At 48.9% G+C, this 21077-nt stretch overlaps 1 protein-coding gene and 1 non-coding gene across 3 annotated transcripts; both read right to left on the bottom strand.

Moving 5' to 3' along the window:
* Nucleotides 1-212: 212 nt before the first annotated feature.
* UBE2Z (ubiquitin conjugating enzyme E2 Z) lies at nucleotides 213-19363 on the bottom strand. 2 transcript variants are annotated; one of them, XM_047757074.1, is made up of 7 exons: nucleotides 18920-19360; nucleotides 16837-16909; nucleotides 14168-14355; nucleotides 11500-11611; nucleotides 5716-5828; nucleotides 4537-4627; nucleotides 213-2255 (listed from the first exon to the last, which is right to left on the bottom strand). In XM_047757074.1, exons 1-7 carry the CDS (start codon nucleotides 19234-19236, stop codon nucleotides 2085-2087), a joined length of 1065 nt encoding a protein of 354 aa, XP_047613030.1. In that variant the 5' UTR covers nucleotides 19237-19360; the 3' UTR covers nucleotides 213-2084. The 2 variants fall into 2 exon arrangements, with proteins under 2 accessions (XP_047613030.1, XP_047613031.1); XM_047757075.1 differs by lacking the exons at nucleotides 14168-14355; nucleotides 16837-16909 and having other exon boundaries at nucleotides 18920-19363.
* LOC125115349 (small nucleolar RNA SNORA11) lies at nucleotides 10228-10357 on the bottom strand. Its single transcript, XR_007132060.1, has one exon. It is a non-coding gene; the product is annotated as a small nucleolar RNA SNORA11 (small nucleolar RNA).
* Nucleotides 19364-21077: the final 1714 nt, after the last annotated feature.

Below are 21077 nucleotides of genomic sequence, written 5' to 3'. Positions count from 1 at the left end.
AAATAAGAAAAAGGGGAGGGAACCCCATTAATGGGGAACTCTCGTCACCAGCAGTCCAGCCTCCACCCACATCATGCAACACACATTTTTGGCTTCTGCTGAGCGCTATCCTTGTCCCTGACGGTTTCAGGCCTGGGTGAGAGGTGTGGTTGTCAAGGTGGTCCCCTTCTTCCTTTCACGGAAACCCTCCCACACCCATAGGCGCTTCCTCCTTCTGCCAAAACAAACTTTATTGCACCAAAAAGAAAAAAAAAAAACTTCATTTATGTACAGTCAGATATAAAGACATCTCTTTGACTCCTGTGCATATATTTCCTCAAGATTAGGGCGTAAAAGTCAGGCTAGTATGCCAGACATGCTCTGCCCAATGGCAGGGCCAAGGAGAGGATTGTCACTTGAAAGTGGGAACTTTAAATGGATGACAGAAAACACTGGACCAACAGACCAAGGGCATTCTTCTAAGCCCTGTACTAGCTCTGGGAATGGAAGAGGGAAATTGGAAGTGGGGTCCCTTTTCCAGTCTCCTTGTGAACAGACCCAGCACTGCTTCAGGTATCCAAGCTAAACTTCCGTCCCCTAAGCCTACCTCCTGTCCAGTTTGCTTCCTGCCCTCCCAAGTAGGACATTCTCCTCTGTGCCCAACCCCCTTCCTTCCCAACTCCCCCAGGAAGTCCCAAGACCCACAAGCCAGAGGCCTCCATAGCAGCGGGCAGAGCAGGTACAAGTTCTTTTCTCCCTGATGTGTGGCTGGATACTGACTGAGGCCCTGCGTCATGTGATCACCAATACCCCTCTGGGAGCCCTGATGGTAAGAATCTGGAAGATACTATGGGAGAACACATCAGAAAGGGGAAGGATGGACTCCCTCGATGCCCAGTATCACAGGGCACCTAAAGCACATTGTTCTGAGCCAACCAGCTAAAGGATCACTGCAGCTAAATACAGACAGAGAAGCAACACAGCCAGGCAAACACCCATCAGAGCCAGTGACAAAGAGCTGCTGGGAGGGGAGAGAAGGGGAGGAGTCTTCAGAGTCCCAGCTCAACCCCCTGTGCCACTGGCTGCCCTAGCTCCCCACAACTCTGGGTTTTGACGTGAGGAGGCAGACTGCAGGCTGAGGTGAAAACACATAAGGACAGCCAAAGAAAACAACGGGACTAGCATCAGCCGCCCCCCTGCACACCACCCTCCGGAGCAATACCCTCATTGTGACTCGGATTTAGGAAAATCTGTAAGAGACTATTCTACGTAGTGGCCCTGATCCCATACACACGGCAGCTGCCTGTGTTGGGAACTTTTCAGATCAGTGATTGTGGGAACAAATGGCATCTTCAGCTTCTTACGGTGCCTGTGCAGGCTCTACCAAGACCTTGGTTCAGTCCCGGTCACATTTATCTTGTCTTCCATCTAGACGAGGTGAGGGACTAGGGGGCAGAGGCAAAAGGTGCTCAGGTGCTCGATAAAGCTTACTCATCAGCAGCCTAGACTCCACCACTGTTCCTTCTCTTTGGTCTGTCTAGAACAGTGACTATAAATTAGAAAAAACAAAATTATGCTGGCCCATGGGAAATAATGGGGGTAAAAAGGCAAGGAGGAAAAGGGCACTGGGAAGACCTGCTTCGAGACTGAAGACGGACAGACAGACAACCACCCAGACTGCTTAAGGGTCACAACAGCCCCCCACCCCAAGCTCCCTTCCAGGTATCCCCATAAGTCCTTTGGGCACACTCCCTCTTGGAATCGCAGGTTCTGTGGCCCACCCAGCCCTAAGGAGCAGCCCCCGTGGAGAGGTGTGTTGGTTGTTTTGTTTCTGCCAGAGGCCCTTGCCCTAGGTGCTCCTGCATAGGTACCTTGGCCCCTGATATGGGATGAACATTGTCCCGGACGCTCGAGAGCCAAGGAGGTCAGATTGGGACCAGCCTCCCCACTCCCATACCCCGGAATCCGAGCTTGCTTGGTTCTTGCCATCTTGCAGGATGACGTCACACTTGGAAGGAGATACACAGTGCCTCTCCATCCCTGGGGTGGGGGGAAGGGACTTTGCTGGGACTCTCGAGTGGGGGGAAGGGAGAGGGGAGCAGGGTCTAAACCCTCAGGCTCCCGTGCAGATCTGTCTCTGTCCCAGACGAGCTGCTATCAGAGTCCATTTCGGCGTTCTCATTATGGAGCCTCTCCAGCACTTTCTGACGAATCAGTCCCAGGCGCATCAAGAGGGACTGGTAGTCAAAGTGGCCCCGCTTCTCTCCAAAAGGGTCCTGTGGGGGAAAGGAGATGAGGAGGAAGGAAGATTCAAGTCTGGGTGGCCCACCCCAGAGAGCAGCTTTCGGCCCATATGAGACACACTCAACTTCTGCGCACCAGAGCAGAGGGCACAGCACAGAGAGTTCTCCCAAAAGCAGGCAGCGTCACCTCTGTTCAGGGACACTGTGGTATAGTCACCAGACAGGTGGGGCTTGGGCCATCATTAAAACGTGTGTGTTTGCAGTCCTCAAAAGCAAACCAATGTGCAGAAGGACACAATTAACCGCAAGACAGACGGAAAAGAAATTCAAGACCAGCACTGCAATCATTAAATGTGCTGGTGTTTTCAATTAACCTCCTACAAACCAGACAAGAGTAAAATCATCCTTCATTCCTTATACCCAAAAAGGGTAATCTGCTTTTCTGAAGTCACAGGTAGGTCTAGAACTGAGGAGTTCTGACTTCCAGATGGGCACCCGAACTCTTCCCCAGGAACCAGTCAGCACATTCCTCTCCAGCTTTCTGGGCATCACTCTAGTCCTTGTTATTTAAGGTTAAAGATCTCCAATCATTACACAGAAAAGTTAACTGTCCTTAAAGTGTCAAAAATAACTATGGGTAGGGGGAAGGATATTTAAAAAAAAAAAAAAAAAGGACTGAAAATGCTAATGGTGGTGAGGCTGGTTAAGGATCTGGTGTCACCCTTTGGCTCAAGTCGCTGTAGGGGTGAGGGTTCGAACCCTGGCCCCAGAACTTACCCATGTCAAGGGTACAGCCAAAGAAAAATGCTAACTAAATAGGGATTATAGCAGCAAAATAGCAGGGCCAGGTTCAAACAAGTGGAGACTGCTTTCCTTGGCATTTACAAAAAGGTACACGATCTTCTCACTCATATACTTCCTCTGCTTTTTCCACATCAACTCCTTCCACACGTCTGCCCACACGCTGCCCTCATGATCAGGGGCCAGTGAATATAAGTCAGTTTCTGGAACTACAGCCTGCAATTTCTACTTTTGAGGGTTATATTCCCCAAAGGCTGACTCTGCACAATGTCCCAATTCTTCCTTCTTTCATCCCTGGACCTATTTCCACCCACTCTCCTCTTCCTGTCCCTCATCATGAGTTATTTTTCCTTCACAGACTGAATACTGGACATGCTGCTAGACACCAGCAAGAACTCCTGATGGGGAACCAGCTACAGCATGCATCTTCGACACACTCTTAAAAAAGGCTGAGGAAGCAAATCAACCCTGAGCCGGCCTGGCCCTTTTGTGTACGAATGTGGCAGGTAGGTGGAAAGTCCTTTAAGGCAGGATAGGGAAGCTACCATCTCTGAGCAGCAGCTGGGGAAACAAGACATTTAACTCTCGCTGCTGGTGGTGATGGGGGTGGGGCACAGACCAGAAAGAAGTGGAAAGAACCTGAAGGGGTCTTAGGCGCTTATCCAAGTCACCACTTTTCTAAGCAAGTAAATGATTCAAAAACATAAGGACTGGTTCTTCAGGACAGGAGTTCTCAACCCGTCGCTTATATTTGAGCCTATTTATAAAATTTAGTTTAATAAGAACTTTTGTTTTGTTTTGGCTTTTTAGGGCCAACCTGAGGCATATGGCGGTTCCCAGGCTAGGGGTCGAATCGGAGCTACAGCTGCCAGCCTACACCACAGCCACAGCAATGCGGGATCCAAGCTGTGTCTGCGACCTACGCCGCAGCTCATGGCAACGCTGGATCCTTAACCTGCTGAACAAGGCCAGGGATTGAACCTGCACCCTCATGGATACTAGTTGGGTTTGTTTCTGCTACCCTACAATGGCAACTCCAGAACCTCTTCTTTTAAACAAGCCTAAATTCTTTCTTATCAGAAGCAGCACATTTCCTCAGGAGAGGCAGAGAATGAACAACTGGTTGCCATCCTTATAACAGAAATCTTTCAATAATAATGACATCATACCCAATGTTTCCTTTAAGTGTCCTTTCTCTTAGCACTCGGGATGGAATTCCAATGGCTGACTCATTATCCTGAAGTTCTGAGAGGCTGAATGTTCTTGGTTGGAAAAGACTACTGACCAAGAAGGGAAGGAGTTCCAGGCCAGAAGCAGGGTAATTCAGATTCTATTCATGAGCATCTGTTCATGCCAGCAACTTAGAACGAACTCCCTATGATTTCTGTCTCCTCTCTGGACCTTCGCTACTCAAACGCATCAGGTTCCTTTTGGCTCTGAATTGTGTGAGATGTGGCCGTCACCCTTGTGTGGGTGGGTGTTCACCTGGTCTGCTCTAAGGCTTCTGCATTACCTGCATAGTCTGGCCTTGAAGGTGTAGGCGATCTTTGCAGGCCACCTCATAGAAGTCGTAATACTCCAGGAAAGACTTCTCCATCACCCCTCTGGAAAACAAGCAGGGAAGCTCAAGTCAGGAACCAGAGGGGAAGGGGTCACCCCTGCACGATTTAACCCGAATGCCACATTAAGCAGCTAGAGTTCCCAAGCCCAGATTTGGTTTCCTACAAAGATCTTTCAATGGAAAATGGAAGAAGGAATAGCTGATTGACCAAGGGTGATTCTGCTTATGCCCTAAGGGCTATAATAAAATGAGAGTGACTGTAACTACGGATATTTGAACCCCAACTTCAACTCCTGACTTACTACTCAATCTCATTTTCCCCCCATAGACCATCCTAATCCCAAACCTTCCTCAAAATTCCCCTAGATACACCTGAAGCATTGTAAATCAACTACAGTTCAACTGCAAAAATGAAAATAGTGCCAAAAAAAAAAAAATCTAGAAAAGTGTGTTTCACTAACATGTTACTCACCTAGTTTTAATACCTAGAAATAAACTCGAACGTTAAGAAATGGGTTTGTTATGGAGTGCTCTACACCTCTTTGGGCTGTGTAACAGCTAGGTGTCTTTAGTAAGTCCAGGTCTTCATCAAACAGGGGCTCCCTGAAGGCATGGACTATATCTTGCCCATCAGACTTGGCACTCTCCAAGACCTGAGAAGCCTTCTCAACTTCCTTTGGGGTAGCCCTCCGCCACTTGCTCTTTAAAAAGTATGAACCAGGAGTTCCTCTCGTGGCGCAGTGGTTAATGAATCCGACTAGGAACCATGAGGTTGAGGGTTCGATCCCTGCCCTTACTCAGTGGGTTAACGATCCGGCGTTGCCATGAGCTATGCTGTAGGTTGCAGACGCGGCTCGGATCCCGCGTTGCTGTGGCTCTGGCGTAGGCCGGCGGCTACAGCTCCGATTAGACCCCTAGCCTGGGAACCTCCATATGCCGCAGGAGCGGCCCAAGAAATGGCAAAAAGACAAAACAAAACAAACAAAAAAAAAAGGTATGAACCACATCTTTCCTTTTTTCTCTCTCCCTCTGGTGCTCAACACTGGATTCTGCCCCTAAGGTTCTCAAAGGTATGAACAGACTCCATCTCCAAAAGGAACCAAGTCCCAAGCAGGCTCTCTTGACACATACCGTAGGGGTTCAGGGCAGGGACACTTTCCTTCCATCATGTCACAGACCGCCACTCGGATGGTCTCATGGCGAATACATTCATTGTAATTTTTGCTGTCTCCTGGATGTCTCTCCTGTAACGTGACCAATAATATAGTATCCAAGAATAAAAATTTAGGGAAAAAGAAAAGCCAGTGTGAAGACACTTTAGGATCAGTATGGGGTATGTGACCCAAACAAATGAACTGAGAGGTACCTTTCCCACCATAAGGGAGACCCATGAAGAGCAACTAGCAGCTACACCTTTGAGACCCCTCACCGCCACCCTGACCGGGCCTACCAATACCTATGCTCTGTCATAGGTCATTTGACCTATAAACACCAAACCGGATCAATTTTTTTTTTTTTTTTGTCTTTTTGCCATTTCTAGGGCCGCTCCCGTGGCATATGGAGGTTCCCAGGCTAGGGGTCTAATTGGAACTGTAGCCGCCAGCCTACACCAGAGCCATAGCAACGTGGGATATGAGCTGCATCTGACCTACACCACAGCTCACGGCAACACCGGATCCTTAACCCACCGAGCAAGGCCAGGAATGGAACCTGCAATCTCATGGTTCCTAGTCAGATTCGTTAACCACTGTGCCACGACGGGAACTCCCAGATCCACCAAATTTTACTAAAGCCTGAAATGAAAGGCCTCAAGCAGGAAGAATTAAGTGGGAAATAAGCATGTATAAGGATGATGGTGGGGGAATTCCCGTGGTGGCTCAGCGGGAATGAATCCAACTAAGAATCAGGAAGTAGTGGGTTTGATCCCTGGCCTCCCTCAGTGGGTTAAGGATCTGGCACTGCTGTGAGCTGTGGTGTAGGTTGCAGATGTGGCTTGGATCTGGGGTTGCTGTGGTTCTGATTTGACCCCTAGCCTGGGAACTTTCATATGCCGAGGGTGCGGCCCTAAAAAGCAAAAAAAAAAAAAAAAATGACGGTGGGACAAAAAGGTATAAATGATGCTAGTCTCAGCCTGAAACACCTATAGATTATCAGGATGCTTCCTGGTTAACTCTTTACATGTCTGTAGGGTTCCACCATCACTGAATCAACAGCTCTCTATCAGAAGAACTTGAAATTTTCAAAAGAAAAACTCTCAACTTGGTCTGGGAAGTTGATATGAACAAGTGGGCATGAAGAGAAGGCTGTGTGGTGTCCCACCCTTTAACTCTTCCCTTGTTCCCCTCCCAACCAGCACTTTGGTCAAAGCCTTGGCTCTGATCAAAATATGTAACGAACAGGAAATATATACACGCCTTCATCCCATCACCACGGTTCCCAGTGTGCACCAGAGCACACACGGGCACTGTGGGAGACTACTGCCAACTTTCTGAGGAAAACCACAGTACTCAGCCCCTGCAGAACACCACGCAAACTACTTCCTTGAGGTGGACAGTTCACTTTTAATACTAAACCACATCATATTCCTTTTGATGTATTATTTTTGTGAAGCTAGATTTTCAGCCACTACGTTGATAAACAGCAAGTTACATCTGAAAACAAGGGGGAACAGAAATGAGAGTGGTGGCTCCAATCTGATTCAATTTAAAAGTTGTGTGGCACTGGGAGTTCCCGTTGTGACTCAGCAGGTTACAAACTCAACTAGTATCCCTGAGGATACGTTTGATCCCTGGCCTCACTCAGTGGGTTGAGGATCCAGTGTTGCCATGAGCTGTGGTGTAGGTCGCAGATGCAGCTTGGACCCTGTGTTGCTGTGGCTGTGGTGTAGGCTGGCAGCTGCAGCTCCAATGTGACCCCTAGCCTGGGAACTTCCACATGCTGCAGGTGCAGCCCTAAAAAAAACGAAAAAAAAAAAGCAAAAAAAGAAACATAAGACAAACATATACATATTTAACATGGATATGTGTGTGTGTATACATATATGAAAAACAAAAGTTTTGCCAAAAATGTCTACCCTGACTGTTCTTTTTTTTTTGGCTTTGTAGGGCTGCACCTGCAGCATGTGGAAGTTCCCAGGCAAGGGGTCACATCAGAGCTGCAGCTGCTGGCCCAAGCAACAGCCAAAGCAACAAGGGATCTGAGCTATGTCTTCGACTTACACCACAACTCAAGGCAATACCAGATCCTCAACCCACTGAGAGAAGCCAGGAATCGAACCTACATCCTCTTGGATCCTAGTTGACTTCCTTCATTAACTGCCAAGCCATGAAGGAACTCCTGAGTGTTCTTTTTTTAAAAACTTTTCTGGAGTTCCTGCTGTGGCGCAGTGGGTTAAGAATCCAACTGCAAGAGTTCCCGTCGTGGCTCAGTGGTTAACGAATCCGACTAGGAACCATGAGGTTGTGGGTTCGATCCCTAGCTGTACTCAGTGGGTTAAGGATCTGGTGTTGCCACAAGCTGTGGTGTAGGCTCGGATGCGGCTCAGATCCTGAGTTGCTGTGGCTCTGGTATGGGCCAGTGGCTACAGTTTTGGTTGGACCCTTAGCCTGGGAACCTCCATATGTTGTGGGTTCGGCCCTAAAAAAGACCAAAAAAAAGACAGAAATCCAACTGCAGAGGATATAGGCTTGAACCCTGGCCTAGATCAGTGTGGGGGGATCTGGCACTGCCACAAGCTGTGGTGTAAGTTGCAGATGTGGCCCAGATCCAGCCGTGACTTGGGCTGGCAGGTGGAGCTGATTCGACCCCTAGCCTGGGAACATCCATATGCTGCAGGTGTGGCCTTAAATAAAAAAAGCATTTCTGGCGTTCCTGTCATGGATCAGTGGAAACAATCTGACTAGTACCCATGAGCACGCAGGTTCAATCTCTGGCATCGCTCAGTGGGTAAGGAATCCGCTGTTGTTGTGAGCTATGGTGTAGGTCGAAGACACAGCTTGGATACCAGGTTGCTGTGGCTGTGGTGCAGGCCGGCAGCTACGGCTCTGATGTGACCCCTAGCCTGGGAACCTCCATATGCTGCAAGTGTGGCCCTAAAAAGACCAAAAAAAAAAAAAAAGAATTAGAAAGGATCTGGAGTTCCCATTGTGGCTCAGTGGGTTGAGAACCCAACTAGTATCTGTAAGGACGTGAGTTCAATCCCTGGCGTCCTGCAGTGGGTTAAGGATCTGGTGTTGCCATAAGCTGCGGTGTAGGTCGCAGACGTGGCTTGGATCTGGCATGGCTGTGGTTGTGGTATAAGTTGGCAGCTGTAGCTCTGATTTGACCCCTAGCCTGGGAACTTCCATATGTCACAGGTGTGGTCCTAAAAAAAAAAAAAAAGAAAAGAAAAGAAAAAAAGAAAAGAATATGACTGTAACAGCTTGAGTTCCTGCTGAGGTGTGGGTTCCATCCCTGGCCCAGCACAGTGGGTTCAACGATCTGGTGCTACTACAGCTGCCACACAGGTCACAGCTGTGGCTGGGATGCAATCCCTGGCCTGGGAACTTCCATGTGCTGCAAATGTGCCATTAAAAAAATAATAAGAGACTTCTTTTTAAAAAGCAGTTTTTTAGGTTTACAACAAAATTGACAAGGGTACAGAAACTCCCCATATATCCCCTCCCTACACATGCATAACCATTCTCAACACCATTCACCAGAGTGGCACTTTTTTTTTTTTTTCCGGGGGGGGGGGGCGCTCTCACGGCATATGGAGGTTCCCAGGCTAGGGGTCGAATCGGAGCTGTAGCTGCTGGCCTACACCACAGCCACAGCAACGCAGGATCAGAGCCCTGCCTGCAACCTACACCACAGCTCATGGCAAGGCCGGATCCTTAACCCACTGAGCAAAGCTAGGGATCGAACCCACGTCCTCATGGATGGCTAGTTGGGTTTGTTAACCGCTGAGCCATGAAGGGAACTCTTAGCGTTCACTTCAATGGAGTAGTGTTGCACAGTCCATGGGTTTGGACAGAAGTATAAGACATATATCCATCATAACGTCACATAAACTCCTTTCACTGCTCTAAAAGACTTTTTTGTCTTTTGTCTTTTAGGGCCGCACCTGTGGCATATGGAGGTTCCCAGGCCAGGGGTTGAATCAGAGCTGTAGCTGCTGGCCTACGCCACAGCCACAGCCACACAGGATCCGAGCCGTGTCTGCGAACTATACCACGGCTAACGGCAATGCTGGATCCTTCACCCACTGAGCAAGGCCAGGGATTGAACCCGCAACCTCATGGTTTATAGTCAGATTCGTTTCCACTGCGCCACAATGGGAACTCCTAAAAGGCTTCTGTATACTCTGAGTACTCATCTTCCCCAGACTCCTGGCAACCACTGATCTTTTTATTGTCTCCATAGTTTTGCATTTTCCATACTATAATACAGTTGGAACCTATTATTTATTCCCTTGAAAAGAGAGGTTCAAAGCCTTATGTCTGTAAGACCACTCATGGCCCACCCATGGGTGGACCAGGCAGGCTCTAGGTGGCAAACTTCCCCCACTAAATGCTGCAGCTTTTCTTCCAATATTGAGCCCATTCCCAATGATCCTGCATAGCAGCCATCTGGAGATGGGCCGGGAGGGAGGTGGAGAATGACACATGTTGGGTATTTGTTCATAGAAAGGCCATGAGTTGTGTGTCCCTTGTCACAATGAACCCAGGTTTCTGTTGGGTGTGTTGTAAACAGAGAAGCCATTTCTTCAGGCCCCTTGCTCTGAGCACACCCCAATTTTTGTTTGTTCTTGAAGGGTTATCTCCCTTTGCTTAGATCTATAGAAAAATCACTAATGTTAGTGTTATCTCAAGTAGTTTCAAAATGAATTAAGCTGTTTTAATCACCAAAACGGAATTATTATTTGGGAATACCAGTGGAATTCTTTTCCTGTGCTCATGAGTAAGTAACCCTGGAAGGAGCTTTGGAACAATATTTTGGGTTCCTAGGACTACATCCTGATCTGTGTTGTTCTTATGAAAGCTAACTAATCTCTGAGTCACCATTACCTCCCTTGAAAATGGGGATGACAATTATTTATCTTGCAGAGTTGCTATGAGAATTAAATGAGATGTTACATATAAAAGCTTGGCAGTGGCTGGCATACAGTACACCTTTGGAAAATATGAGTTTCCTCCACCTTCTCTTTGGCAGCACTGACTAAAATGTTCTTGCACTAGCTAATGACTGCTCCTTTTGTTCTGCAGATAACAGGACTTCATAACTCCAAAAGAAGCAGTAGTCACTAGGAAGCACTTTAAAGGGATACTGGAGGGAGTTCTCATCGTGGCTTGGTGGTTAACAAATCTGACTAGCATCCATGAGGACACAGGTTCGATCCCTGGCCTGGCTTAGTGGGATAAGGATCTGGGGATTGCTGTGAGCTGTGGTGTAGGTCACAGACATGGCTTGGATCCTGTGTTGCTGTGGCTGTAGTGGAGGCTGACAGATGCAGCTCTGGTTCAAACCCCAGCCTGGAAACTTCCATATGCTGCAAGTGTGGCCCTAAAAAGCAAAAAAAAAATTAAAAATAAAGTGACACTGGAGAACAGAAGCAAAGAGAAGAACCCACTAGCTGCAACAGCCCCCCAAACAGGCTCAGAATCAATTTCCAAATGACTCCATCGACTTCCACATGGTAGATTAATCCAAGTCAAATGGAAATAAATTGACAATGCTACTGTAACTTAATAAGGAAAAAAAAAGTCAACATTAAGGAGCACACATGCCAACTTCTTTTTTTTTCCAACAGCGAGAAAACAGAGTTTAGCATATTGGGGTGAGCCGGTCAAAAACAAAACCAAAACCCTCAAGCAGACCTTTCATCTCTTAAAACCCAACCCTGAGCATCCCAGAGCTAGGCCTACCTGGCCTTACCTGCTCAAAGCCAGGTTCATTGTGATAGGGGTTCTCAGTCATCAGGGACTGGATGGAGATGAGCACAGAAGAGATGCTCTGGGCTGGGCTCCAGGCAGGGCCAGTCCACGTACTGCAAAACACAGCAGAGGGAAGGGAAGAGGGTGAGGCAGAGAGAGATGGGGAAGGACATTCAGAAAGACCAGTGCACACGTATCCTGGGGCCTGGCGGCACCATCATAAGTGACTCACTTTCTCTTTCACTATTAATACTCTGGAATTTCCCAGCCTCCAGCTCATCCTCATTCACCAGAAATCAGTCAACTGTCTAATCCTCTTACCAAGTGGGACAAAAGAGGGTAAAGCAAGCAAGGTAACTTTGGAGGGATTTTCTTTGGGCTAGAAGAAAAACAGTGGCCAGGGAAGGTTCCCTTTTTCGCAATGAAAGAAATAAGGTAAAAAACAGCCCCAAAGGCAGTCTAAATGTGAACCTCTATGGATCACAAAGAGTTATTTATGGGTGGTGAGGGAGTCAGTGAGGAGAGAGATGCTGAGGGCAGAGGCAGAGAAGGGACCGCAGCTATCCGTTTAGAGGCCATGTGGTGGGGCTGATAATCAGGGATCCAGCTCTCTATCAAGCCCCCAAAGAGTATCAGATTCTCTGAAGACGACAGAACTCTGCCAAGGGACAGAAAGGGGATAAGGCGCACTTCTGGACTGCGGAGGGTTTGAAAATGATACAGGAACATCTTCAACAACAGAAAAACACCAAAAGTTGCTCCTTTCTTTCACAAACCTGATGGAACACTAGGATGAGGAGGGAAGCTTGGACATTAAGGATATTTATTTTAATTTTAATTTTTTGTCCTTCTAGGGAGGCACTAGTGGCACACGGACGTTCCCAGGACAGGGGTCGAATCGGAGGCCCAGCAAGGCCAGATCCGAGCCGCGTCCGCGACCTACACCACAGCTCACGGCAACGCCGAATCCTTAACCCCCTAAGTGAGGCCAGGGATCAAATCTGAGTCCTCATGGATATGAGTGGGGTTTGTTAACCGCTGAGCCACTGGGAACTCCCAAGGACGGTTACTTTTAGTTCAGTCAACTGAAGAGCTGGCACCTGAGTTGGCAGCTGAACACAACCCGAGCTAGGACTGGCTCGTTCAAGTAAACTGGCCACTTCCCTTTCCCTGGCGGCTGGAGGAAAGGCCGGCAGGTGACAGGGAGCAGTCAGGTCCTCAGAGACTGCGCTTCAGTGCCTTTCAACCTCTCTTCTCAGCTCTGCTCCCCCAGGCAGCCTAGACTCTGCGCTCTCTGAAGCTTCACATATTCGAGGATTGAAGTCAACAGTGTCATCTTTCATTCAATTTGTCAGTAAATCAGCCCAATATTTTTGCTAGGTAGGGAGGAAAGGAGTAAGGCTGACAGAGTGAAGCGTCAACTAAATACACAGGAATTTCCTACTCTGATCCTTCATGGCACATTTTCAAATTCAGAGTAGCTTCTCTTTTTCCACCCAACACTCCTACCACTTTTACCCCCACCGTCTTACTTCCCCTGTTTCTACTGGGTGCTGATGTTTGCTCAAAATAGTTTTACATTGGTCTAATGAAGGAAAGCCCATTTTTTTGTGGAAAAGCACTTTTGTGCCTAGAGAAGCAAGTGTATTTCCACACCAGTGTGGGTTATACATACCACTATCCTACCAGCATGGACGATTCTGTCCCCTAATGAGATAAAGGACTAAATGAAGGACAACCTCCTTTAAGGGAATTCCTCCCTGCCACAATCACAGAACACATTCCCGGACCTGAGAGAATTGGGGTCGGGGGTGAGGGGTGTTCCAGCTGCCTTTTCCCCCCACAAACGTGGAAATGTATTAGATTGGACAGGAAGAAAGAAAACACTATCTCCAGTCTGGGCAACTTTCTTAAGTCAACTTTTACCTGTTCTCTGCTCCAGGGAGACTCAGACCATACCAAAAAGACCAATCTAGAATATACTAGATAGATGGTATTTCCACTCTGAAATTTTGACCCGCAGAGGCAGTTAAAAGGGAATGGGTGAGAATTATATGAAACAAAATCTTGGTTGGCCCCAGACACAAAAATATTTGAAACTTCTGTTTCCCATCTGTTATGACTTCCAACCTCAGACATTTTTCATTCAGTTGTTAAAATGTAATCCTCACCACCATGGCCTCCAAAGCCACTCAACGACAGGCTCAGAAATAAGACACTCACAGTCTTGAATGGCCCAGGATCTGCAGCCTTTCTCAACCTGCTCAGGAGAGAATTAAACCCTGATGCCCTAAGGAAGTGGTTCTCCAACAGCTGGCACCATAATCACCTGGAGGGCCTGTAAGACGCAAATTGCTGGCCCTACCCCCAGTTTTTGATCTAAGTCTTGGGTGGGGCCCCGGAATCTGCATGGCTATCAATTCCCAGGTGCTCCTGCTGCTCAGGGTGAACCACTTCACTAAAACATCCATGTATGTCAGGAATTAACTTCTCTTTTTTTGCATCTAGAATGATACGCATCAAGTATCATCTGGAGGAGAACTGAGGGAACAGTTGCTCCAATCAACTTCTGTGTTCTGTGGTTCAGATGAGAAACCCTGGTTGATCAAGGCTGGCCTAGAGTAATATTTGCTAACAACCAACTTGGCCACTTAGAAGTCTCCTCTTACCCTAGAATACTCAAGCAGACTTTCCCATTGCGGTAGAAGTTGGGGTTAAACCTCACTGTGTTATTGCCCGTTGTCATCAGTTTGACCCGAGGTGGGTGGATGGGATAGTCGGGCGGACACCGAAACACGAACAGGAAGAAACCCCCTTCATAAGGAGTGTCAAATGGGCCTGTGATCAATGCATGAATCTGCAAAATAAAACCCCATCTCAAAATTGTGAGGTGATGTCCCATCCCAAACCCTCCTGGCTTCCACTTGCTACCCACGCCAGAAGCAGGACCTTCCTCTGTATCCACATTCCATATCCTCGCCATGCAGAATGAATAGCCTGCACTCACGCATACCAATAAATGCTTTTGGAATGTTAAGAAACCCCATTACAGTGGAGTGGCATCTTACTCAGGGGTTATATTCTATGTCAAAGTTAGGGCCCCAGGTGAAAACTGAATCTAGCCCACATCACCCTGAGTGTCCCTTAAAATTCCATTAAAGCACGTTTTTTGTTCAAACTTCCCTGATCGGTATATACAAAGAAGCAGATACAACATCAATGTGCAAAATACAATATACATCTGTAAAATATTATCCCAGCATGTTTAATTTCAAGAAGCCAATACATATTTTTACTGAGTATGCACGTTCGGATTTGCCTAGGTCCAACATGCGTATGATGCAACCTCACCCTCCACACATGTGGCACAAAAGGGAGGGAGATGAATGGAAAAGAGGGAAGGGACTGGAGGCCACAACACCCATGCCAGTCACAGGGCAGAGCTGAGGGCTGATGGAGGTCTAGGGCACCTGCTTCCTCCACAGAGGGTCAAACCTACTGTGGAGGATGTGGCTCAGGCAGCATCAGCTGTGGCAAAGGTACAAAGAAAAATGGGGAAACTTAGGGGCCACTCAGAGCCATAAACCATCCCCAGAACTTTCCCCAACACAGTAGCTTAATTAAAAACAAACAAAAAACCCCAGCAGCCCTTAGAATGGTAAATTCTCTTCCCCCCAGCTGTTAATTATTGAACAAAATTTCCCTCCCTTAAGAGAGGAAAACCTGAACTGACTCAGTTATGTTTCTTCTACAAAGGCTCCCAGGCACCTAAGTCCACTCAGAATTTAAACTGGAAGCGGAAAAAGGACCTATGATCCAATGCCTCCCTCTGCAGTTCCTACCTTGCCCTGCTGGCACCCTATGTTATCTCTTAGCCTTCAGTCTTCTGGGATAGCAAGCTCAAATGGTATCAACATGACATCAATTCTGGGACCCCAGGGACTAGCATTTTAACACTGATAACTTGACTAAGGACAGATGTCCCAGGAAAAACATTTCCAACCACATAAAAGGAAAAAAAAATCAATTTAAAAAGAAACCTATTTAGAACAAAACAGATACACAAACAATACCAAATCTGAACTTTTACTGTAAGAAATTTGAAACTATAAGGAGTTTTCATTTAAACACCAGATTTAGGTAATCTGATTTCTTCTGATATCAGTTTAAGTGAAAATTCATTTTATTTCATGTACTTTTTTTTTTTTTTTTAAGCTTTTTAGGGCTGCACCTGTGGCATATGGAGGTTCCCAGGCTAGGGGTCCAATCAGAGCTGTAACCGCCGGCCCACACCAGAGCCACAGCCACGTCAGTTCTGAGCCGCGTCTGCGACCTACACCACAGCTCATGGCAACACCGGATCCCTAACACCCTGAGCGAGGCCAGGGATGGAACCTGCAACCTCATGGTTCCTCGTCAGATTCGTTAACTACTGAGCCACGACAGCAACTTGGGAAATTCACTTCTGAGGGTAGAGCACTCAATGACAGAGAAGTCTAGGTATTTATGTCCAAGGAGCGTAAGCTTTCTCTGTATGTGTGGCTGAGAGAGGAATGGTCTTTGGGGCTATTTATTTATTTTTTATTATTATTTTTTTTGTCTCTCTTTTTTTTTTTTTGCTATTTCTTGGGCCGCTCCTGCGGCATATGGAGGTTCCCAGGCTAGGGGTCGAATCGGAGCTGTAGCTGCCGGCCTACGCCAGAGCCACAGCAAATCGGGATCCGAGCCGCGTCTGCAACCTACACCACAGCTCACGGCAACGCCGGATCGTTAACCCACTGAGCAAGGGCAGGGACCGAACCCGCAACCTCATGGTTCCTAGTCGGATTCGTTAACCACTGCGCCACGACGGGAACTCCCGGAAGGGCTATTTAAAAGCAACCAGGAAGGACTGGAGCCTAAACAAGGCCCTACAACTACAAACACTGTTCACACAAGCCTGCCCCACCCCAACCTTCCTGGGATCTGACTTAGGGCACCACACTTAAAGGTCAAGACTGACAGGATGGGGGAAGAGGTGGTCAACAGGATGACCATATGATTTATCATTCAAACTGGAGCGTTTTGCGAATGAAAGAGTGACCTATTAATAGTTAAGCTGGGACAACAGGCGTAATTTTTTTCAAACCAACCAGGACCTTTCGGAATCCCAATAACAGATACTTGTTCAAGGACCCACTCCACCTCAGTGTGACCTTGGGCAAGCCACTTACTCTCCTGGGGTTTTGATTTCTTCATCTATGTAATCAGAGATGTGAGCTGGATAATCCCTTTTAGGCTCTTCCAACTTCATGGGCCCAATTTCCCAATAACCCCCGAACCCCACTAAATTACATACCTTAGTCATGTCAACAGTATCAGGTACAACGAACATTCCTGGAGGAGGCTCCTTATAAATGGACATGATATCCCTGTATGACACCAAGAGGAAGCGGGGGAGGGAGTGAGGGAGAGGAGAAAAAAGGGGAATCCCTTGAGCAGGACGGCTGTTATCACTCCCTGAGGCCAGGGTTCGAGAAAGTGGTGCTTGGTACCACAAATGTTTGCACTGTCTTGTTGTCTGAGAAAACTCAGCTGAGGACTTGTCAAGCAAGCAGAGAGCAAATTATTATCAAAGGGGCATTGTTTCCTCAGGGGGAGGGTAGGAAAAGGGGGGAAAAAATCAGAAATCCCAATGGCATCAGATGTCACCCTCGAAAAGCCACATCCCATTTACTCTCACTTCCTCCTACGAGGCAATTCTTTAACTCCCCACCTCCGAGATTCCCAGGTACTATGGCTGAATGCTAAATGAAGATTATTCAGTAACTGGGAAGGCATAATCAACGCTCCTAAAAAACTAATCCCATAAACTACACAGTGGACCGTTTTGTTGCCGTGGGGATCATACAAAGCAAGGGAGCTAGCAGGGAGCACACGGTCTTCCTGCCCAGGAGACTAACAGGGACAGATCTCTTCAGGCTGAGGAGGGGACTCTGAAATCGCTGAGACTCTCACATCTGGAAGATGACAGGTTGTCCTTACCAGAGACCATGAGAGGACTTCTAGGTCACAGCTCACAAACTAGACTGGCTCAGCTGTGGGCAAGGATCTAGAGAAAGCCACTCTAGGTGGGAAGACGAGGGGCTTGCTAGGGTATGTAGGGACCTCACAGAGTGCAAGTAAGTGAAAGAGTGGAGGAAAAGGAGCACGGGCCACACGGGGAGGTATCTTGGGAACTGGAAGGCTGAAATGGCTGAAGGTGTCCAAAAGTTGAAGTGCTGAGTTTCTAAAGTTAGAGATGGCAACCCTGAAGGAGCTGGCGAGCTGTGGCAGGCACTGGGCCAGGCACTTCTCACACAGTATGCTGTTTAATTTTTATTACAACCTTGAAAAGTAGGTAGAAACTTCTAAAGGAACTCGGAATGTGGGGAATGCGATTACCTAGATGAGCCTGACTGTGATGGGGGCATGGGGAGAGAGACTCTGGCCATCAGCAGACAGGTTTCAGGATCAAGAGCAGCTAAAAAAGCATTCCCTGTTCTAATGTGATACCCACTATGCTAAGCAATTTCGCAAAAACATTATCTATTAGATGATAGGATCTAAGATCAGTCACCCAAGAAATAAGCACAGAAAGGACCTGGGCCTTTGTTCCTATATTTGACTTGGGTCTATTTGCTTCAGAAAGTGAACTACATGACCCAAGGGGAAAAAAAGAACACAGAAAAGAAAGTCTTGCGTGGGACATTACAAGCCAAAGTGAGACTGGGGGGGTGGGGGTGGGGAGGAGAAGGCCTGAGTTCCTGGAACAGGTGTGCGAGTAGACAGCTTTTGGGGTTCTGGAAAAGCGGTGCAAGGGAAGACCTCGGGCATTTGGGGGAAGTGACCGAGACTTGGGGAGGGAACTAAGTGGAAGGGATGTGAGGAGGCCGGGAATAAATAGCCAGGCTGGCCTGGAGTCCCAGGCCGGGCAAAGCAAGCTGTGTGTTACAAACGGGGCTCCGGAGGAGACGACGCAGGGGACCGCTGGGTGGGGCCTCCGGGCAGCATCTAGCAAGCCTGGGGTGGGGAAGGGGGGAGAGGGGCGGCGCGGCGGGCGGGAGGGGGTGTTACTGAGGCGCGCAAAGGTCGGGTTTCGGGCGGGAGGTCGGAAGGTATGGGGGAGGGTGTCCGGACTGGAGGCGTAGGGCTCGGGGGAGGTTGCCGAGGGGCGGGGTCGGACTTGGGCACCCGAGGAGGGGCTTGGTGCGTGTGGGCCTGGGGGCGGGGGAAAGGGGACCGGTAGCCCGACGCTCTGGGCAGGCGAGACGTGGGCCTCGGAGCTGGGCTGCTGCGAGGGCAGCGCGGAGGCGGCCGGGGGGGGGGTAGTCGGAAAGGGTGGGGGGCGGGGAAGGTCGAGCTCCGGAGCTTGGGCTGGGGGAGGAAAAACCCCGGCTCACCGCTTGATCCGGAGTAGACACTGCGGCGCGGTTCGCTCGCCGTCCCAGTCGGAGCTGAGTGTGGGGTCCCAGTGGCTAAGCAGCGCGGCCCCGTGGGCAGCGGCCGAGGGCGGGAGCCCGGGCAGCGGAGCCAGGCCGCTCCCCGGTCCCCCGGCCCCGCCCGCTGCCGCCGCCGCCGCCCACACATCCGGCAGGAAAGGCGGCCCGAACCCGCCGCCGCTGCCGCTAACGCCAACAACACCGGCGACGCCGCTTGCCCCGGGGCCCGCCGCCCCGGCTCCCGCCGTCGCCGCCTCCTCGGTCGGACTCTCCGCCATCGCTCCTTCGCTTCCGGGACTGCTCGGCTGCACGTCCGCCGACCAGAGCGGCCGCTGCTCCCTCCCGCTCCCGCACCACCGAGAGCCGGGCCAGAGTGTCCCCACCCTCCGCTTCCACGGCCCGGGTGGCGCTGGCTCCGCCCACCCCCGCCCCGACCAGCGAGAGGCGCTCTGCAAGAGCGTCCACCCACAGTCCTCCAGGGCGGGCGGGGGTCGGAGCTCGTTGTCCAAGAGAGAACTGGGCCTGCGCCGGGCCCGCGCTTTGCGGGAGGAGGGTCTGAGGCGTGTCCCGACTCTTAGGTGCAGTTGAGTGCCCAATGGCAAGGAATGTTTTATTTCCAAGTGTTGAAAGAGAGGAGGGGACGACCACTTCCCCCATTTACAAAGGCGACCCTGAGACGTGCCCGAGGGGTAGGATTGGGGATTCAGCTTCCTTGTAGGGAGGCGCCGAGTAGAGGAGTTGATTCGCTTCCTGTCTGAAAGTCTCTGATTTATCCTTCCTGCACCCTTACCCACGGAGGGCAGGCTGCCATTGCCCCCTGCCTGCAACAGGACCGGGAGGAAAGAAGGACTCAGAACCTACGACTGAAAAACTACCTCGTTTTAGAGTCTATCCAGTATATATTTATGAAGGGCCTGCTAAATGCCAGGCACTGTTGCTAGGCGTTGCCATAGAGATAATGAAACAGACCTAGAGAAGCTTGGTAAAAAGAAGAAAATCAGGCCTCCAAGCTCAGTATTTCTTCACACAAGTCCTTGAATATGCAGGAATCCAGTTTAAATCCTGGGAAGACTCCTCAGGACTTCACTGAAATGTATAACATGAAAAAGAACACTATGGACTAAGAAAAACAAGCCCTCCATTAAAAAAAAAAAACTTTCTTTTTTCTCCCTAGCAAGAGTACAGGATCATAACCTAACACACCATTCCCACCAGGACTTGGAGGGGCAGCACTCAGTAACCAAACCTGCGGATATTTCTGCAGCAAAGCGCATGAGTATTCATCCTAATTTGGATAATGAATATTCATAATAAGTCTGACGAATAGCCTCACTTTGGATTATATTTTGCCACCAAGTTTGTTTATTTAAAATAAAGAAGTGTTTACACATCTTTGTGAATTTTCCAACAAGGGATTGTGGAGTTGAATGATAATGGCCAGCATTTATTGAGAGCTAAAATACCGGGTTTTGTTGTTGTTGTTGTTGTTGTTTGTCTTTTTGTTGTTGTTGTTGTTGTTGCTATTTCTTCGGCCGCTCCCGCAGCATATGGAGGTTCCCAGGCTAGGGGTTGAATTCGGAGCTGTAGCCACTGGCCTACGCCAGAGCCACAGCAACGCGGGATCCGAGCCGCATCTGCAACCTACACCACAGCTCACGGCAACGCCGGATCCTTAACCCACTGAGCAAGGGCAGGGACTGAACCCGCAACCTCATGGTTCCTAGTCGGATTCGTCAACCACTGCACCACGACGGGAACTCCAAAAATACCATTTTTTTAAGTTAATCTTTTTGTTGTTGTTGTTGCTTTTTAGAGCCACACCCCTGGCACATGGAAGTTCCCAGGCTAGGGGTGGAATTGGAGCTGCAACTGCTGGTTTACACCACAGCCACAGCAATGTCAGATCCGAGTTGCATCTGCAACCTGCACACAGCTCATGGCAGCACCAGATCCCTGACCGGCGGAGCGAGACCAGGGATCAAACCTGCATCCTTGTGGATACTAGCAGGATTTGCTTCCGTTGTGACACAATGCGAACTCCCTAGTTAACCTTTCTTGAGTGCCCAATATGTGCCAACTGCTCTGTATGCTTTGTCTTATTTATTCCTTTAAACAACCC

The sequence above is a fragment of the Phacochoerus africanus genome, chromosome 14 (assembly GCF_016906955.1).
Source record: "Phacochoerus africanus isolate WHEZ1 chromosome 14, ROS_Pafr_v1, whole genome shotgun sequence".
NCBI lineage: Eukaryota > Metazoa > Chordata > Mammalia > Artiodactyla > Suidae > Phacochoerus > Phacochoerus africanus.
Note: the sequence above shows the minus strand (reverse complement) of the source record. Positions and strands in the feature narration are given on the sequence as shown.

What these genes read in the sequence shown, in the direction of transcription:
- UBE2Z (XM_047757074.1), bottom strand. Translation starts at nt 19,236, where the DNA reads ATGGCGGAGAGTCCGACCGAGGAGGCGGCGACGGCGGGAGCCGGGGCG. An exon ending in CCCTGCCCTGAACCCCTACG is followed by an intron (nt 4,628 to 5,715) that starts GTATGTGTCAAG and finishes CTTGTTTTCCAG; the next exon opens with AGGGGTGATGGAGAAGTCTT. An exon ending in TTCAAGGCCAGACTATGCAG is followed by an intron (nt 2,256 to 4,536) that starts GTAATGCAGAAG and finishes TTTCCCCCACAG; the next exon opens with GACCCTTTTGGAGAGAAGCG.